The 17,727-nt window shown below is 40.7% G+C and overlaps 1 protein-coding gene across 1 annotated transcript; it reads right to left on the bottom strand.

The window, feature by feature from the left end:
• Positions 1-15,961: 15,961 nt before the first annotated feature.
• On the bottom strand, positions 15,962-17,152 carry LOC145409324 (zinc finger MYM-type protein 1-like). Its single transcript, XM_080279796.1, has one exon. The coding sequence runs from the start codon at positions 17,150-17,152 to the stop codon at positions 15,962-15,964; it is 1,191 nt and encodes a 396-aa protein (XP_080135922.1).
• Between the last annotated feature and the right edge of the window lie 575 nt (positions 17,153-17,727).

Genomic DNA, 17,727 nt, shown 5'->3' with positions numbered 1-17,727 from the left:
GCTGCGTGGTAACCATATAACCAACCAACAAGTGTTCCCTACGTAACAACAAGTGGGTTGGCGGTAGGTTAGTGCCCTTCCCCGAAACACAACTATAAATGTAAACTGTAAGCCTTGGACAAGGACTGACCAACAGGTGACGACTAAGGACCGAACAAAGGACATGGTACGGATCGGAATGTAAGGGGTGTGAATGATAAGAAGAAAGAGAGAGAGATTGTCCAGGTGCTTGAGGGTGCAAAAGTGGACGTATGTGGAATAACTTATATTAAATGAAATGGTGAGAGTGTGAGAGAGTGGGAGTACGGATGGGGTACACGCACAAGAGTAGGTGTGAATGAGAGGGCAAAAGAAGGACTAAGTATAGTTGTGTGCAAGAGATAGAAAGAGAATATAAGGCAGTATGGATCAGTTGGCTCATGGATTCTGTGAGTAAGACTGAAAGTAGGACTACAAGTGTGGGTGATTGTGAGCGTGCATTCACCAACATTAGATCGTACAAGTAGAGTGAAAGAGGAGTTCTGGGCAAATGTGGAAGTGTGCATGGGAAAGTTTGAAAGGAATGAGAGAGAGATGTGATTGGAGATATGAACAGAAAAGTAAGGAATGTGAAGGTGGATGGTGTAGTGGTGAGTAGGGTGTGCCTGCAGAAGTCGATGATAGTGCCAGTGCTATAATAAACATTTGTTCAGGGTGGGGGTTGCTGATAGCCAATACCCTCTTAAGACACAAAGTTATCCAAAGGTACACGTGGCGAGTGATGAGAAGGGTGGGTGGTGAACTGAAGGAATGGAAGGTAATAATTGACTGTGTGTGTGTGTGTGTGTGTGTGTGTGTGTGTGTGTGTGTGTGTGTGTGTGTGTGTGTGTGTGTGTGTGTGTGAATAACAGAATGAGAAGGTGTCTAATGGATGCAAGAGCATACAGAGACTGGGGAAGTGGACTTTCTGACCACCATGTGGTGGTGGTGAAAGTCAAGGCTCAAATGCAATGGAGGAACAGAGGAGGGAAGGACTGGAAGAAGTAGTCCATATAAGAAGCGTAGAAAGGTTGCGAGAGGATGGAAAAAGGCAGAATATAAGAGAGAGGTGCAGGAGCGATTGAGTGAATATGATTTGGAGCAGATGGGGGAGGAGGAACGGGTGTGCAAGATATTCACAGAAAAAATCTGTGCAGCATGCGAGGTGATGTGTGGGGTGAAGAGAAGACGAAAAGGGGTGCAAGGAACAGCATGGTGGAATGAAGAGGTGACACAAGCTGTGGCATAAAAAAAAAAAAAGTATATTGTGAGTGGATGGGAAGCAGAGATGTGGAGGAAGTTGAGAGATGAATGAGAGTTAAATGTAGAGAGGAAGAGAGAGGTGAAAAGATTAGTAAGAAAAAATAAAAAGTAAGTGGATGAGGAATTTGGAAGGAATTTGAGTGTAAACTGGAGGGAATGTAACAAAATGTTCTGGAAAGAGGTAAGGAGAGTAAAGACAGGGCGATAAAGAAGTTAGTCGGGGAGTGAAAGAGAAAAATTGTAGATTGCTAGTGGAGAACGGAGAAAAAGTGAGCAGATGGAGACAACCCTTTCTGGAACTGTTAAAGAGAATGAAAGTGATGCGAGGATAAGTGGCTGGGGAATGGCTGGGAGAAGGAGGGAGGTGAGAAGAGAGGAAGAAATCAGTAGAATGGAAGTAGTGGAAGAAAGTCAAAATGGGGAAAGCCCCAGGAGTAGATGGACTGTGTGGTGCAATGCTGAAGCATGGGGAAGAGATAGTAGAATGAATATGGAAGATGTGCAGCTCGGCCTAGGAGGAAGGTAGAGTTCCAGAGGATTGGGAGTCAGGTATAATTATGTCTCTGTACAAAGGAAAAGGGGAAACAGAAGTGTATGGTAATCATAGGGGCATTTGTCTTCTTAGTGTAATAGGAAAAGTGTATGATAGGATACGTATTGGTAAAGTCAGGGAGATAATAGAGGAATTAGTTGGTGAAGAATAGGAAGGATTTAGGAAGGGAAAAGGTTGTGTAGATCAGATATTCATTCTTAGATCTTTCGTTGAAACAGGTGCTCGTTGGCCCTTCGGGCCCCGCGCACTTGCTCCTGTGGAGGACTCTCACGTTTATGTGCTGTTCTAGTGTAACGTCGCTTGGATTATTTGCAGCTAACCGATTGATCGTGTTCTTTGCAGCTTCGGGCATGGAACCCAAGTTGTCCAAAGGCAAGTACGAAATACTTTAGTTGTACCTGTGGGCAAAAAATTCTATGGAGATTCTATGCCGGGTGCCACGAGCGGCGTTTTTTTGGTCAAAATGTGATCGCTCATTAATTATAGTAAAAGTTTTTCAATCGTGATGGGTGCAAGTTTTTTCACATCAGAGAATTTTTTGCGATTTTTGTGCCAATTTTGGTGCGATTTGAATGTGTATTTTCGGCTGCCAAAAATACACATGCACACAACACACATACACACAGACACACGGCTAGTGCTGTAGTATATTAGAAGTTTCTAGAGAAGGGAAAGAAGTTGTATGCAGCCATCAAGGATCTGCAGAAAGCATATGACAGAGTGGATAGACAAGGAATGTGTAAAATATTAAGAATATATGGCTTAAATGGGAAGTTGTTCAATGCTGTGAAGAGTATGTATGAGGGGGCTGAGGCTGCGGTGCGAGTGGATAGCGAATTGAGTTATTTTTTTCTGTCTGAATGTTACACTGAAACAGGGATGTGTCATGTCTCCATGGCTTTAAATCTGTATATGGATGGGGGGTATTAAAGAGACAGAATGTTAGGCGGTGGATGTTAGAACATCCCTAATGAGTATGGACAGCTTTTGGGAACTCTACTGTTTTTTGCAGATGATACTATATTGTTAAGTGAAGACGAAGGGGAACTGCAAGGCTTGGGTGACGAGTTTGGAAATGTGTGTAAAAGAGGGAATCTAAAGGTGAATGAAGGGATGAATATAATTATGGTCTTCGAGAGAAATGAAACCACTGGTATGTATAGTGAGGTTGGATGATGAGGTAATGGAAAATGTGAGAGCATTTAAATAATTAGGTAGTGTGATGGGTACGGATGGAAGTTTGGGGGGTGAAGTGCTTGAAAGGGTATACCAAGGGAGAAAGGTTGCAGGTTCTTTGAAAGCGGTGATAAGAATCAGGGAAATGAGCATGGAAGTAAAAAAGACACTGGATGACAGTACTGTGATACCAACTCTAACGTATGGAAGTGAAGCTTGGACCTTCTTGGAAGGACACACGTCAAGACCGAGTGAAGTGGAAATTAGTTATTTGAGAGGAGCATGTGGGGCTACATGGAGAGACAGACTGACAAATAAGGAAGTAAGGGAGCGTTGGGTACGGACGTGGATGTGATAGGAAACTTTAGAAAACAGACACTGAAGTGGTTTGACCATGTGGAGAGGATGGAGAGTGAGGGACTAACGAGGAGAGTGTATGTGAGTGAGGTGGAGGGGGGGGAGAGGAAGGGGAAGGCCGAGGATGACATGGAGGGATGGCTTGGAGAGGTATTATGAGAGAGGGATGTGTGAGTTGGGAGCAGGGCAATGAAATGGTGGGGGACCGGGTGACATGGAGGCGATTTGTTTGTGGCTACTCCTTACGGAATTAAGGCGTCTGGCGATAGATAGATACGTTGTTTTCGCATATTACATGTACCTGTTAATATCCTTTTGTATTTTACTGATGTAAAGTATGTCAGCATGAAAACGATATAGCATACAACAGAATGTTAAGGTGTAATAGGCTATGCTGTATAGGTTCCTGAGAAAGAAGTGCTACAATGCTTCCAAGGCCTACGGTATGTGACAGAATACGTGTGTGTGGATGAGCGAATGAGAAGATTTGTGCAGAACACGACAGTGCATAGAGGCTGGGGGAGCTGACAATCAGACCACGACACAGTAATGTCCAAGGCAAAGGTGCAAAAGCGTTTGTGAACTTCAGAAAAATTCAGGTGGAAGCAGTTACTGCAAGGAGAGTAGAAAGGTTGCAGGAAGATGGAAAAAAGGAGGATTACAAGAAAGACGTGCAGGAGCGACTAAGTTATAAGATGAAGAGGGAATGGAAGAGGTGAAATGCAGGTATATGAAATTCACAGAAGAAATGTGAGCAGAATGTGAGGTAATATTTGGAGTGCAGAGAAGACGTACAGGGATACAAGGAACAGCATGGAGAAATGAAGAAGTGAAAGGGACAGTGACAGAGAAAAAAGCATATAATGACCGGCTGAGAAATTGTGGAATGGATGATATAGAGAGATGGAAAAGAAGGTTATATGTAGAGAAGTGGAGACAGTAAGAAAAGAATGAATGAGGAGTTTGGATGAAATCTGAGTATAAATTGGAGGGAATGTAAAAAAAAATGTTGGAAGAGAGGTCAAAAGGCTGGGACAGGACGACAAGCAGTAGAGGAATGAAAGATGAAAATGGCAGAATGTTGGTGGAGAAGTGGAAAAAAGTTTGGTGATGGACAGAATATTTTAAAATCTTTGTTGAATACTAGAACGAAAACAGCGCAAGTATAAATGGTTGGGGGACTACTGGGAGAAGAGAGGCGGGTAGGGAGGAAAAGATCGGTAGAAGAGAAGTATTGGCATCAGTAAAGAAAACTCAAACGGAGAACGCCCTTCGAATTGATGGAGTGTGTGATCAACTGCTGAAATGGGGAGAGGGGGTTACTGATGGAATGCATATGGGAGATGTGCGGATTGGCAGGGAAGGAAGGTAGGGCACCAGAGAATTGGAAATCAGGTACAACTCTTCTCCTACACAAAGGAAAAGGGGAAAGAGAAGTGTATGACAATCACACATACTGTTTATGGAGGAATAGTTTTAATCAGAGTTTGAGTAATAACTGAGGAATTAGTTAAAAAAGAACAAAGGGGTTTAAGGAAGGGAAGAGGCTGTGCAGACCAGATATTCAAAGATGATTGGTGGGAAAATATCAAGAAAAGGGTAAGAACTTGTGAACTGCCTTAATGGATATGGAGAAAGCGCATGACAGAGTGGACAGACAGGGAATGTGTAAGGTATTAAAAAAAGGGGGGTTGATGGGAAGTTGTGATGCTGTATGGAGTATCCATAAGGGTGCTAGGGGTGTAGTGCGTGTGAGTAGTAAAATAACTGAGTTGTTTGGTTTGAGTGTCGAAGGTGGGGTGTGTCATATCTCCGTGGTTGTTCAGTGTTCATATGGATCGATTTATAAAAGAGATGCTAAGTATGGCAATGAATGTCCAAATGCCTTTAAAGACAGAGGGTAGGGTGTTGAAAGTTCCTGTACTGCTGTTTGCTGATGATACTGCATTAAATGAAGATAAACGAGCTGCAAGGCTCGATGATTGAGTATGGGAGTCCATACAGGAAACGGAATCTAAAAGCGAATTTAGGTAAGAGCAAAATTATGGTCTTTCAGAGCAATGAAACCACATCATGCACAGTGAAGTTAGGTGGTGAGGAAAAGGAGGACATGAATGCAGCCAGGTACTTACATAATGTCACTGGTACTGATGGAACTTAGAAGATGATGTGCTTGAAAAGATACAGCAGGGGTGAAAGTTGCTGGTTCACTGAGGGCAGTGACAAGGAAAAGGGAAATAAGCATAAATGAAATTAAGTTTGCTGTAAGACAGTATTTATTTATCCTCTCTAATGCATTGAAGGGAAACTTGTACCCTACTAAGACGACACAAGTCAAGAGTGAAAGCGGTGGAAATGAACTATTTGAGAAGAGCATGTGGAGGTACATGGACACATAGGCAGAAAAATGAGAAAGTGAAGAGGCGCTATGGTATTGATGTGGACTTGATTGAAAGTATTAGGAGAAATAGAAGAATACTATGAGATGAATTAGCCATGTGGAGGGGATGGAAAATGAGAGACTGACTATGAAAGCATGGCGGACAGAGATGGAGGAGGATATGGGGGGAGACCAAGGATGAGTTGGAGGGATCGAGTGGAGAGATATATAAGAGAGTGGGGTGTGAGATGGAGAGACGCAGCCAAATGGCAAAAGACAGGGCGACGTGGAGGCTATTTGTTTGTAGCAACCCCTAATGGTTTTCAAACGTCTAGTAATACATAGATAGACAGACGTGATATCCGTCGGATTGCCTGAATAAAGAACAATGTGAAGCGCATAAGTGTGAGTAGTTATTGAAATGGGGTCAGAATAGGATTCCGATGGTTTAAATAGTAAATGAGAATGTCGAAACTCAGTAGGCCTTGCCTTCGATAATTCTCATTCCATCAGGTGTTTCCGTCCCTACCTCATGCTATCACTGAGTGAAAGGAGCGGTCAGGATGATTCATATATATATATATATATATATATATAGTTACATAGCCTATGATTTCATCATCCTTTGTATAATTCTAACGTACAGTATGCTGCATGTTTGATCACGATTCGCCTCGTGGCTTCCATAGTGACTAGGCTTGCGTGTTTTACCTCACTCCCCCCTTCTACCCTTATAGTAGAGTAAGTCGTTCTTTCTGTTGTTCAGAGCGGGAGTGTCAACTCTTTGACCCCTATGGCTTCATTTGCGCGTCCTTCTTACAAGTTGTATCAAGCTCTGCCGGCCCCTATATAATGAGCTCAGTCTCTGCATTAATTGCCACTTAGATCTACTCCTCATTCTGTTCACATCTCTGTCCACCCCTGTACAGTTGTTATTATTTTTGTGAGTGCTCAGGAAGTCTCCAACCATCTAGCTGCTGAGTAATTTGAGTATAACTGTTATTACGTTTTTTTTTGTACTGTATAGCATAAGGTGTTAATTCGTAGGCCTAGTGAGGTTTCTGTGATTCATGTGTTTTGGGTGTCAGCCATTATTAATAATATTTTGTATCTGTAATAATATATCTTGCATTCACTGAGCATTATCCGGTTTTCTCATTTTATCAGGGCTGACTTAGATAAATTTACTCTTGCTAATTTCGTGTTAATAGAGGCTATTGCAGTTAACCATATATTTAACCTGTTTTTTGCCATTACATTATCCTTATGAGTCCTGAATGTTTCGTTGTTAGTTTGAGCATTAAACTTTAACTTGTAATTTTACCTAACTCTTTTGTTTTGAACCTGGAACTTTGCGGGACAGTTTTCTCTGTTCCGTAACATAAATTTGGCGACCTCTTATCAGGATATTCAGGATATTATCATAAGGATATTGCTTGATATTTTGTGACTGTGATGTATTCATGATGTCTACTATTACTGCTCTTGATGAAGCCAAAGATTTTTTGTCAAATGTGCAAAAAGTGTGTGATGTAGAAAACAGAACAAGGAATGAACTTAAGCTTGTTGCTCAACAATTGGGAATTGCTGTTCGCTCTCATCATTCTAAAGATCAAATTGGTGACATGATTAATGAAAGCTTGTTTAATGTAACTCCTCCAAATGAGCAAACGCAGATTGAATTAGCTAAGTTACAGCTAGCCCTGCAGGAGGCTCGTGCTAAGGAGGCTGACTTTCAGGCTCGTGCTAAGGAGGCTGAGGCTAAGGAGGTTGAGTGTCAGGCTCGTATTCAGGAGGCACAGGCACAGGCACAGGCACAAACTGAACTAGCTAAGATTCAGGCAGACCATGAGTATCGCATGAAACAAGGTGGAACTGGATCATCTAGCTCTGATGATTTTGATGTGGCTAAAAATGTTAAACTTGTCCCTCCTTTTAATGAATCTGATTTAACAAAGTATTTTCAGTTGTTTGAGAGGGTAGCTACAGGTTTTAATTGGCCCAAAAAGTATTGGCCAGTACTCCTTCAGAGTGTTCTCACCGGTAAAGCTCAAGTAATTTATGCATCTTTGCCTCAGGATCAATCTGATAATTTTGATGTAGTTAAGAGCTTTATTCTTAAGGCCTATGAGCTTGTTACTGAAGCCTATAGAGTAAAATTTAGGACAACTTATAAGCACGATAAGCAATCCCATGTTGAGTATGCAAAAATCAAAGAAGATCTGTTAGAGCAGTGGTTAAATTCTAAGAATGTGGATTCTGATTTTGGTAAATTTAAGCAGATGATTTTGCTGGAGGACTTCAAAAGGTGTATTAATAAAGATGTAAGCCTATATCTTGATGAGAAAAGAATAGATAATTTGTCTGATGCTGCAGTTTTAGCTGATGAATATGTTCTCTCTCACAAGAGATATTCTAGAGAAAAAAGGAAAGCTGAGAGTACGTACTTGCCTCTACTCAGAGTACAGGTAACAGGAAAGAGAATAAAGATGATGTTTCTCAGGAAGTAAATCTCAGCTTCACCTCTAGATTTCGGAAAAGTAAATGTACTTATTGTAGTAAGCTTAGTCATACTACGGAGAAATGTTTCAGGAGACAGCGTGATGTGAACAAAAAGGAGTCTTTAAGTATTCAGTCAATTGGCCTTGTATCCACCCTTGAGAGTTCCCAGAATTCTTTAACTGAGTTAACTAAACCTGCTTTGAGGGGTAAATTAAATTCTCATGATGAAGCTCCTCTTTTGAGCAGTAACGTGGGTGACACTCTCAAGAGTTCATGAGCTAATTTCCTGTCTGATGGTTTTGTCAGTCCTCCGGACAGTAATGACAGGAAATCAGTTAAAATATATCGTGATGCAGGTGCTTGCCAATCCCTTATGCTGACCAGTGTTCTAGGCTCTAATGTTAATTCCTCTGATGAAACTGTAATCTTACAAGGTGTAGGGAATAATTACTTCTCTGTCCCTCTGTGCAGAGTGAATTTAGAGTCTGGTTTTGTTAATGGTTCCGTTATGGTTGGGTTGGTTGAGACACTCCCAGTGTCAGGTGTAACTTTCTTACTTGGAAATGATATTGGTGGAAGTCAAGTGTGTCCAGCTCCTCCGTTGTCTAGTGAGCCAGTGGCTGCGACCCAGGATTGTGATGTCCCTGATGTGTTCCCTGCATGTGCTGTCACTAGGGCTAAATCTATAGTTACTGGTGACTTAGAGGATAATGATTATGATGATGTTATCCTAGGTGACACTTTTCTTGCTAATTTGGACCACTCACCAGATGAGGCAGTACCCCGTAGTGTTGGTAATTTGTCTCGTCAAGAGTTGGTTGAGTTACAGGTTGCTGACCCTGAGTTGAAAGGTCTAGCTAACTCTGCTTGCAGTGAGGAAGAGTCAGCTGGTGCTTCTACTTGTTATTATATAAAGTCAGGAGTACTTATGTGGAAGTGGAGACCCCAAAAAGCACCAGCCGACTTTTAATGGGAGGTTGTACATCAAGTTGTCATCCCTCGTGTTTGTAGGCAGGATATCATTAGAGTGGCTCATGATTCCAGTTTGGCAGGACACCTTGGAGTGAGGAAGACTGTGGCACGCATTTTGAAACACTTCTATTGGCCAGGTATCTTCAGGGATGTTTCCTGGTATTGTAAGTCTTGTCACACCTGTCAAGTTGTGGGGAAGTGTAATCAGACCGAAAAGGTTGCACCTCTAGTTCCCATTCCTCCTTTTGAGGCGCCATTCACCCGTGTGTTGGTGGATATTGTGGGCCCTCTTCCTAAGACTTCTTCAGGATTTTCTTATGTGTTGACCCTGATTGATATGGCTATTCGTTATCCTGAAGCCATTCCACTTAGAAATATCTCAGCAAAGATCGTGGTTAAGGAAATGCTAGGGTTCTTCACTAAGTTTGGTCTGCCCAAGGAGGTACAGTCAGACCGGGGAAGTAATTTCATGTCAAATGTTTTCAAGCAGTCTCTGAAAGAGTTGGGCATCTCCCAGATCACGTCTTCAGCTTACCATCCCCAGACCCAAGGAGCGTTGGAGAGATATCATCAAACACTCAAATCGATGCTCAAGAAATACTGTTTGGAACATCAGAAAGACTGGGATAAAGGTCTTCCATTCGTTGTATTTGCCGCAAGAGAATCTCCAAATGAATCACTGAGCTTCTCACCTTTTGAACTACTGTTTGGCCATGAAGTAAGAGGACCCCTGAAGTTACTCAAGGAATGCTGGCTGTCGGAGGAATATGACGTCAACCTGCTGGAGTATGTGATGAAGTTCAAAGAACAGCTGTCCACTGCTTTACAGCTGGTGAGAGAGAATTTAGGAGCTGCTCAGGAGATGATGAAGACTTGGTATGATAAGAAGTCCAGGTTACGCCACTTTCAGCCAGGAGATCAGGTTTTGATTCTGCTACCGGTGCATGGGCAACCTCTTCAAGCCAAGTTTAGTGGTCCTTATTTCGTGGAGAAGAAACTCAGTGATGTCAACTATGTCATCGCCACACCAGATCGTAGAAAGAACAAGCAAATTTGTCACATCAGCATGCTAAAGTTATATCACAGGCGTGACGAAAATAACCCAGTCTGCACTGTAGCTGTTCCACCCGAGTCTGCAAGTGAAGTTCTCCCATGCAGCATGAGCCTGAGTGATAGTTTGGGGAAGAATCCTGATATCATGAATGATCTCCAGACTAAGCTTTCTCATCTACCTCCCGAGGAAAGGCAGGAGTTTTCGGCATTACTGCAGGAGTATCCGCAAGTGTTCCGTGCCACTCCAGGAAGAACCACTGTGTTGATGCATGATGTCGATGTTGGAGACCCAAAGCCAATTAAACTGCCTCCTGACCGTGTGAACCCAGTGAAAGTCCTCTCATCCAGGAGCTTGGCTTCCTGTTTAACCACAAGATGATTGAGCCCTGTCAGAGCGAGTGGAGTTCTCCTGTCACTCTAGTCCCTAAGCCAGGTGGGTCACAGCGGCTTTACATCGACTACAGACGTGTTAATCAGATAACCAAAACAGACACTTACCCTCTCCCTCGCGTGGAAGATTGCATAGACAAGATTGGAAAGGCTAGGTACATAAGTAAGTTTGATTTGTTAAAGGGATACTGGCAAGTACCTATGAATGAACGTGCTAGGGAGATCTCATGTTTTGTAACACTAGGAAAGACTTTTGCATGTTCTGTAATGCCATATATTATGAAGAATGCACCAGCCACATTTCAGAAGGTCATGAATGTTGTAACAGATGGTTTGGCAGGGTGTGTTGTTTATATTGATGATGTATTAATCTTCAGTGACAACTGGAAAGATCACCTATGCCATGTCAGTAAATTTCTTGAGCGTTTGGTTCAGGCTATTCTTGTAGCTAATTTATCAAAGTGTGAGTTTGGTCAAGCTAAAGTTCAGTACCTTGGGTACGTAATTGGTGATGGACATGTTGCACCACCAGGAGCTAAGGTTCAGGTTATAAGTGATCTTCCCAGACCTAAAAGTAGGAAAGAGCTACAAAGATTTTTGGGAATGGTAGGTTATTACAGGAGGTTTGTTCTTAACTTTTCAATTCTTGTATCACCACTTACAGACCTACTGAAAAAGGGAGTTAAATTTGTCTGGACCGATAAATGTGAATCCTCTTTCAGCAAGCTTAAAGCTATCCTATTAAGTCAGCCAGTGCTCGCTACTCCAAATTTTGCTAAGCCTTTTAAGATGGCTGTTAATGCAAGTATACAGGAGCTGGGGCTGTTTTGCTGCAAGAGGATGATCAGGGTATTGAACACCCTGTATCTTATTACAGTAAGTTCACTCCACCTCAAAAGAACTACTCAACTATTGAGAAAGAGTTTTTGGCCTTGATTTTGGGTTTACATCATTTTTCATTTTATTTGTGTTCTGGTTTTGACCCCATAGTCATTTATACCGATCATAACCCACTGAAATTCCTTAGTAAGTTTAAAGATAAAAATCAGAGATTGACAAGATGGAGTCTACTTCTTCAGGAGTATTCATTAGACATACAACATGTCAAGGGGAAAGAAAATGTTATTGCAGATTGCTTATCTAGACTTTAGACAGATTGTTTTAGAGTAATAAGAAATTTCCTTTGTAAATTTCTTTTTCTTTGTGGGGAGGTGTTACATAGCCTATGATTTCATCATCCTTTGTATAATTCTAACGTACAGTATGCTGCATGTTTGATCACGATTAGCCTCGTGGCTTCCATAGTGACTAGGCTTGCGTGTTTTACCTTACTCCCCCCTTCTACCCTTATAGTAGAGTAAGTCGTTCTTTCTGTTGTTCAGAGCAGGAGTGGCAACTATTTGTCCCCTATAGCTTGATTTGCGCATCCTTCTTACAAGTTGTATCAAGCTCTGCCGGCCCCTATATAATGAGCTCAGTCTCTGCATTAATTGCCACTTCGATCTACTCCTCATTTTGTTCACATCTCTGTCCTCCCCTGTATAGGTGTTATTATTTTTGTGAGTGCTCAGGAAGTCTCCAACCATCTAGCTGCTGTGTAGTTTGAGTATAACTGTTATTACATTTTTTCTTGTACTGTATAGAATAAGGTGTTAATTCGTAGGCCTAGTGAGGTTTTTGTGATTCATGTGTTTTGGGTGTCAGCCATTATTAATAATATTTTGTATCTGTAATAATATATCTTGCATTCACTGAGCATTATCCGGTTTTCTCATTTTATCAGGGCTGACTTAGATAAATTTACTCTTGCTAATTTCGTGTTAATAGAGGCTATTGCAGTTAACCATATATTTAACCTGTTGTTTGCCATTACATTATCCTTATGAGTCCTGAATGTTTAGTTGTTAGTTTGAGCATTAAACTTTAACTTGTAATTTTACCTAACTCTTTTGTTTTGAACCTGGAACTTTGCGAGACAGTTTTCTCTGTTCCGTAACAATATATATATATATATATATATATATATATATATATATATATATATATATGCAAACTAACCACAGGGGAAATGAAAGGAGCGACAGTGAGTACTTTCGTATATTACATCTTCAGACAAAGTGAGACAGAAACGTAAAGGGTAGAGGTCATTTATGCATACCCGCAGCAGGTAGTGGCACACAGAACAATGGATGACCTGATTTTTTTTTTACCTGCGGCTTAACTTATGGTCACCTGCAGCAGGGAGTGGAACACAACAAAGAATGACCTGAATCTAAAATTGCACGTGACAAAGGAGGAGGGAGTAGGAGGGGAGGAAAGGGGAGTGGGAGGGAGGGGGAAGGGGAGGGGAGGATGGGAAGGGGAGAGGAGGGAGGGAGAAGGGGATAAATACTGCTGCTTAAATTAAGACCTAGAGGATTAATGCTTGGTGTGTCCCACACAGGTGTGACTACACCACCAGGAGATGACAGGGAACAATCAGTTGTTAGTCTGGGGGATACTGCTTTAAAATTAATTCAGTTAACAATTTATCACACTTATAATGACCAAAGCTCATGTTTATATTCTTTTCATATGTGCCAGAAATTAGACAAGATTCTATTACATTTCTTTCATCTAAGCTTTTTGATCTTGCTAGAATTTTGGAGCCTGTCCAGTCAATATGGTGATCACTGGATGCTTTGTGCTGAAATAAACCACTACTCTGTTGGGCTGTTCTTACACTGTATTTATGCTGTGAGATTCTACAGTAGTTTCCAATCTTTTCCAGATTGTCCTATGTAAAATTTGTTACAGCTTTTACACGGGATTTTGTAAACAACGCCTGAATTACTGAAAGGGCTGTTCTTGATGAGAGTTTTTTGATGGTGTTCTCATATTTGAATACTACTAGTACATTGAGTTTCCTCAGTATGTAAAAGTTATCAGGGACCAAAATGTTTTGAAGACTAAGGTATACAGAAAACCTACAAATATTGTCATATGTTTATTACTATTGAAGCCATCATATTAATGTAAAAAGATCTGTGTTCATATCCATGTACCTAAGAGCATATAGAATTTCAGACCCAGAATTTTTAGATGATGAACTAAAAATGATTCAGAGTATTGGAAAGAAGCTAAAATATCCACAAAGCATACTAACTCAGTGCCACAATACAGCCAAGAAACGATTCCTTGAAGGGAAAACTAATAAGCCAGATCGCCAGAACATTCAAAGAACCCTTGTCCTCCCCTTCAGTGAAAATTTCCTTGATGTTGTTTACATACTGAAGAAACTCAATGTACAAGTAGTATTCAAATATGAGAACACCATCAAAAAAACCCTCATCAAGAACAGTAATTCAGGCGTTGTTTACAAAATCCCGTGTAAAAGCTGTAACAAATTTTACATAGGACAATCTGGAAAAGATTTGGAAACTAGAATCTCACAACACAAATACAGTGTAAGGCCAGCCCAAAAGAGTAGTGGTTTATTTCAGCACAAAGCATCCAGTGATCACCATATTGACTGGACAGGCTCCAAAATTCTAGCAAGATCAAAAAGCTTAGATGAATTAAATGTAACAGAATCTTGTCTAATTTCTGGCACATATGAAAAGAATGTAAACATAAGCTATGGTCATTATAAGTGTGATAAATTGTTAACTGAATTAATTTTAAAGCAGTATCCCCCAGACTAACAACTGATTGTTCCCTGTCATCTCCTGGTGGTGTAGTCACACCTGTGTGGGACACACCAAGCATTAATCCTCTAGGTCTTAATTTAAGCAGCAATATTTATCCCCTCCTCCCTACCCCCTCTCCCCTTCCCCTCCTCCCCTCCCCCTTCCCCCTCCCTCCCACTCCCCTTTCCTCCCCTCCTACTCCCTCCTTTGGCCGGCACTGGAGTGACCCATAAGGCTAAAAAGTAGCCAGCACGCAGCGTGTTAAACCAAATGTATTAGTGCTTTATTAACAATTTTTAGCAATATATAAAGAAAAAATGTATAAATAAGTTTATTATTAACAAATTCTTAACAACTTTCAACTCTGTATAAAACAAAAATGTGCAAATGATTGTGAGTTCATTATACCTAAGTGTTCTGTAATGATGGTATAACATACTGACTATGTACTTATTTACTAGGTGTGCACATACAACATCGTTTACGTATTATACAATAAAATGTTAAAGGTTGGGGTAAGTTGAGTTTAGTGAAGAGTGTAAGTAGGCAACTTTATTGTGGCAAAACTTAAGATTTGTTAGATGGATATATTTGCCTATGAATTCTGAGAGTCTGTAACAGAAATTGCTTTTGGTCTTCATTTTTTGTCAGTGTACTGTTGTAAGACTATATGAGAGTAATGTCTCTCTCTGCTCAATCATTCACCAATAAAACTCCACACATTTTCTTCTGTGTGACATGATAAGTGTCATTTGCTAGCCAGGTAGCAGGGTCTTTTTCTAGAAATTCTAACTCTTCACTGTCCACAATTACCAGGTTAAAGAGTTTCACTGGTCTGCTTGTAATGTATGCTGCTAATGGATGACTAGAGAGGTGTATGGTATGCAGGGCCGGCCCAAGCAGGTGCGGGGCCCAATGCAAGGAGTAGGGACGGGGCAACTCTGATTATGAATGTCAAACCCAAAGCCCCCCCAAACAACACAATTTCAGTTATGCTTAAAGCATGGACTCAGATACTAATGCAAATGATTCGTTATCAATTAGAAATGTAAAACAAAGATTCCTAAACCACCATATCATAGATATATACAATACCTATAAGATACAAGATACAATATAATATGCAAGATAGATACAATAGATATATACAGCGAATACATAGATAAACAGACAGTGAACATGTTCTGGATCATATTCATCTTTTTTGCCTTCATCCTTGAGATTAAGAGATTCATTGTGCGGTTTTACATCATTCACTGCTCCAGTGCAGTTTTAACTGTTGTTATGTAACTGAACCTTAGACAATTATCTTGCGGGATTTAATGCCCGTAAAGTCTCTGATTATTTCATTGTAGTCTAGCTGAGATGAGACTTCATTTTCAATTGAAAGTATGGCTAGATAATTTACACGATCATGTATATTGTTGACCTCAGATATGTCTTTAATAAGCTTCAACATGGAAGAACTTCTTTCACTTGATGCCACAGTAACAGGAATAGTCAGAATATCCTCAAGGCAATCCAAAAATTTGGGAAATATACATAGCTGTTCTTTTTAGAAAGGAAGCTTAAGAATTCGGAGGACTGGGAAGCGATCTCCTCTGGGCATCCATTTCTTTTGCCAACATGTTAACCGTCAATATCTGAGGTACCATTTACGGTGAGACTTTTCTCCAAGTTGGGTGCATGCACTCTCATTTCTCCTTTGGTATGGTTGTGGAAAGAAAATAAGAAACCAAACAAAGCATCATGTGAATTCAACTGCTGGAATCTTTGTTCCATGGATGAAATTCCTCTACCAGGAATGAGACTGAAACATCCAATTCTGAAACTTTCATGTGGACTCTGAACTGGCTCATCTTGAACTTCATACTGAAATGTTCGTTTCTTTCTAAGAATTCTGTTCTCTTTAATGACAGGTTCAATGTCCATATCATTGACTATCTCCTTTGCATCTGCAAGAGCATTGTCAAATCCATTAGTTCTGTATTTTTGCAGCCATGCAATAGTTCTCTCCATGCTTTTGACTGCAACAGAAAGTTCAACTGCGTCACCTTGTAGCTGTTTACTGACCTGATTGACCTGAAAAAGGATAGCATACAAAAATACTATGGAAACAATGAACCTGAAATTTTGAAGCTCACTGCATAGTGACATAACCACACTGCGAGCTTTGGAGTCATTTGTTTCCTCTGCAATATCCACTAAGGCATCGCAAAACTGAACAATTTGGTACCTCACAGCTTTGACACTGTTAATACGACATTCCCATCGGGTTTCACTGAGAGGTTTCATAGTCAGATCCTTAACATGTCTTGTGAAAATTGCCCATCTCTGAGTTAAAGCAGAAAACATGACATACTGCCTTTGAAGGATACAACAGGAGGTCATTCCCTCTGGGCGCGTCTTGGCAATATCCCCCAGGAACAACTTGTAACTGTGGCATGCACAGGGTGAAAAGAAAGCTCTTGGATTCATTTCCAAAAGACGAACATGAACACCAGACGTATTGCCTCTCATGTTAGCACCATTATCATAGCCTTGGCCCCTGGTATCTTGTAAATTTAAACCCAGTGTCACTAACTTATCAAGAAGAACATTCAGGAGACTCTTTCCTGTACTTTCCTTCACCTCAATGAATTCAATAAAATGATCATATATTCCAACAGGAACAATGGAGCCATCAGATACATATCTAACTGTCAGAGACAACTGCTCTTTATGACTAACATCTGGAGTACAATTAAGTATACTCGTAACAGCAAAATATTTTGAGGCCTTTATACGGTCAATAATGGTCTTCTGGACTTTGTTACCCATCAGCTGAATCCACTCATTCTGGATATGCTTGCCAAGATAATGGTCATGGATCTCTTCATCCTTGATTTGTCACAGGTGTTCTTACATGACAGGATCAAACTTGGCAATCAGTTGGACTAGGCCAAGAAAATTACCGTTTTTACGTTCAAAGAGTTTATCAGCAGATCCTCGGAAGCCATGTTATGTTCTGACAGAAACTGAATAATAGCAAGGAGGTGCTGAAAAACATTTTGCCACAGTAGCTTTTCATCATTGACTCGCTACTGATGAATTGAATCCAAAGAGCAACAATTCTTCAGTCTTTGCTCAGCTTCAAACCATTGAACACTTGCCTGCAAGTGACCACTGGACTTTTCATGCTCAGCTAAATGCACACTAGCATTGGACCAGTCATGAAACCCATCAGAGGACAGTACGGCATTAACACTGGAAAAAAAAAAAAAAGAACTTAGGAAAAAATATATATATATTTGATTTTTTCTAACTGAATACACCAGCCATTTTCTTTGCATCACCTCACCATTTGATAATTTGTGCTGTAGGTAGGAATTTGAAAATTTCCTGCCTGCTGCATC

The sequence above is a fragment of the Coenobita brevimanus genome, chromosome 80 (assembly GCF_032717465.1).
Source record: "Coenobita brevimanus isolate Jiangsu-jjx chromosome 80, ASM3271746v2, whole genome shotgun sequence".
Classification (NCBI taxonomy): domain Eukaryota; kingdom Metazoa; phylum Arthropoda; class Malacostraca; order Decapoda; family Coenobitidae; genus Coenobita; species Coenobita brevimanus.
This window is presented reverse-complemented; position numbering and strand designations above follow the sequence as displayed.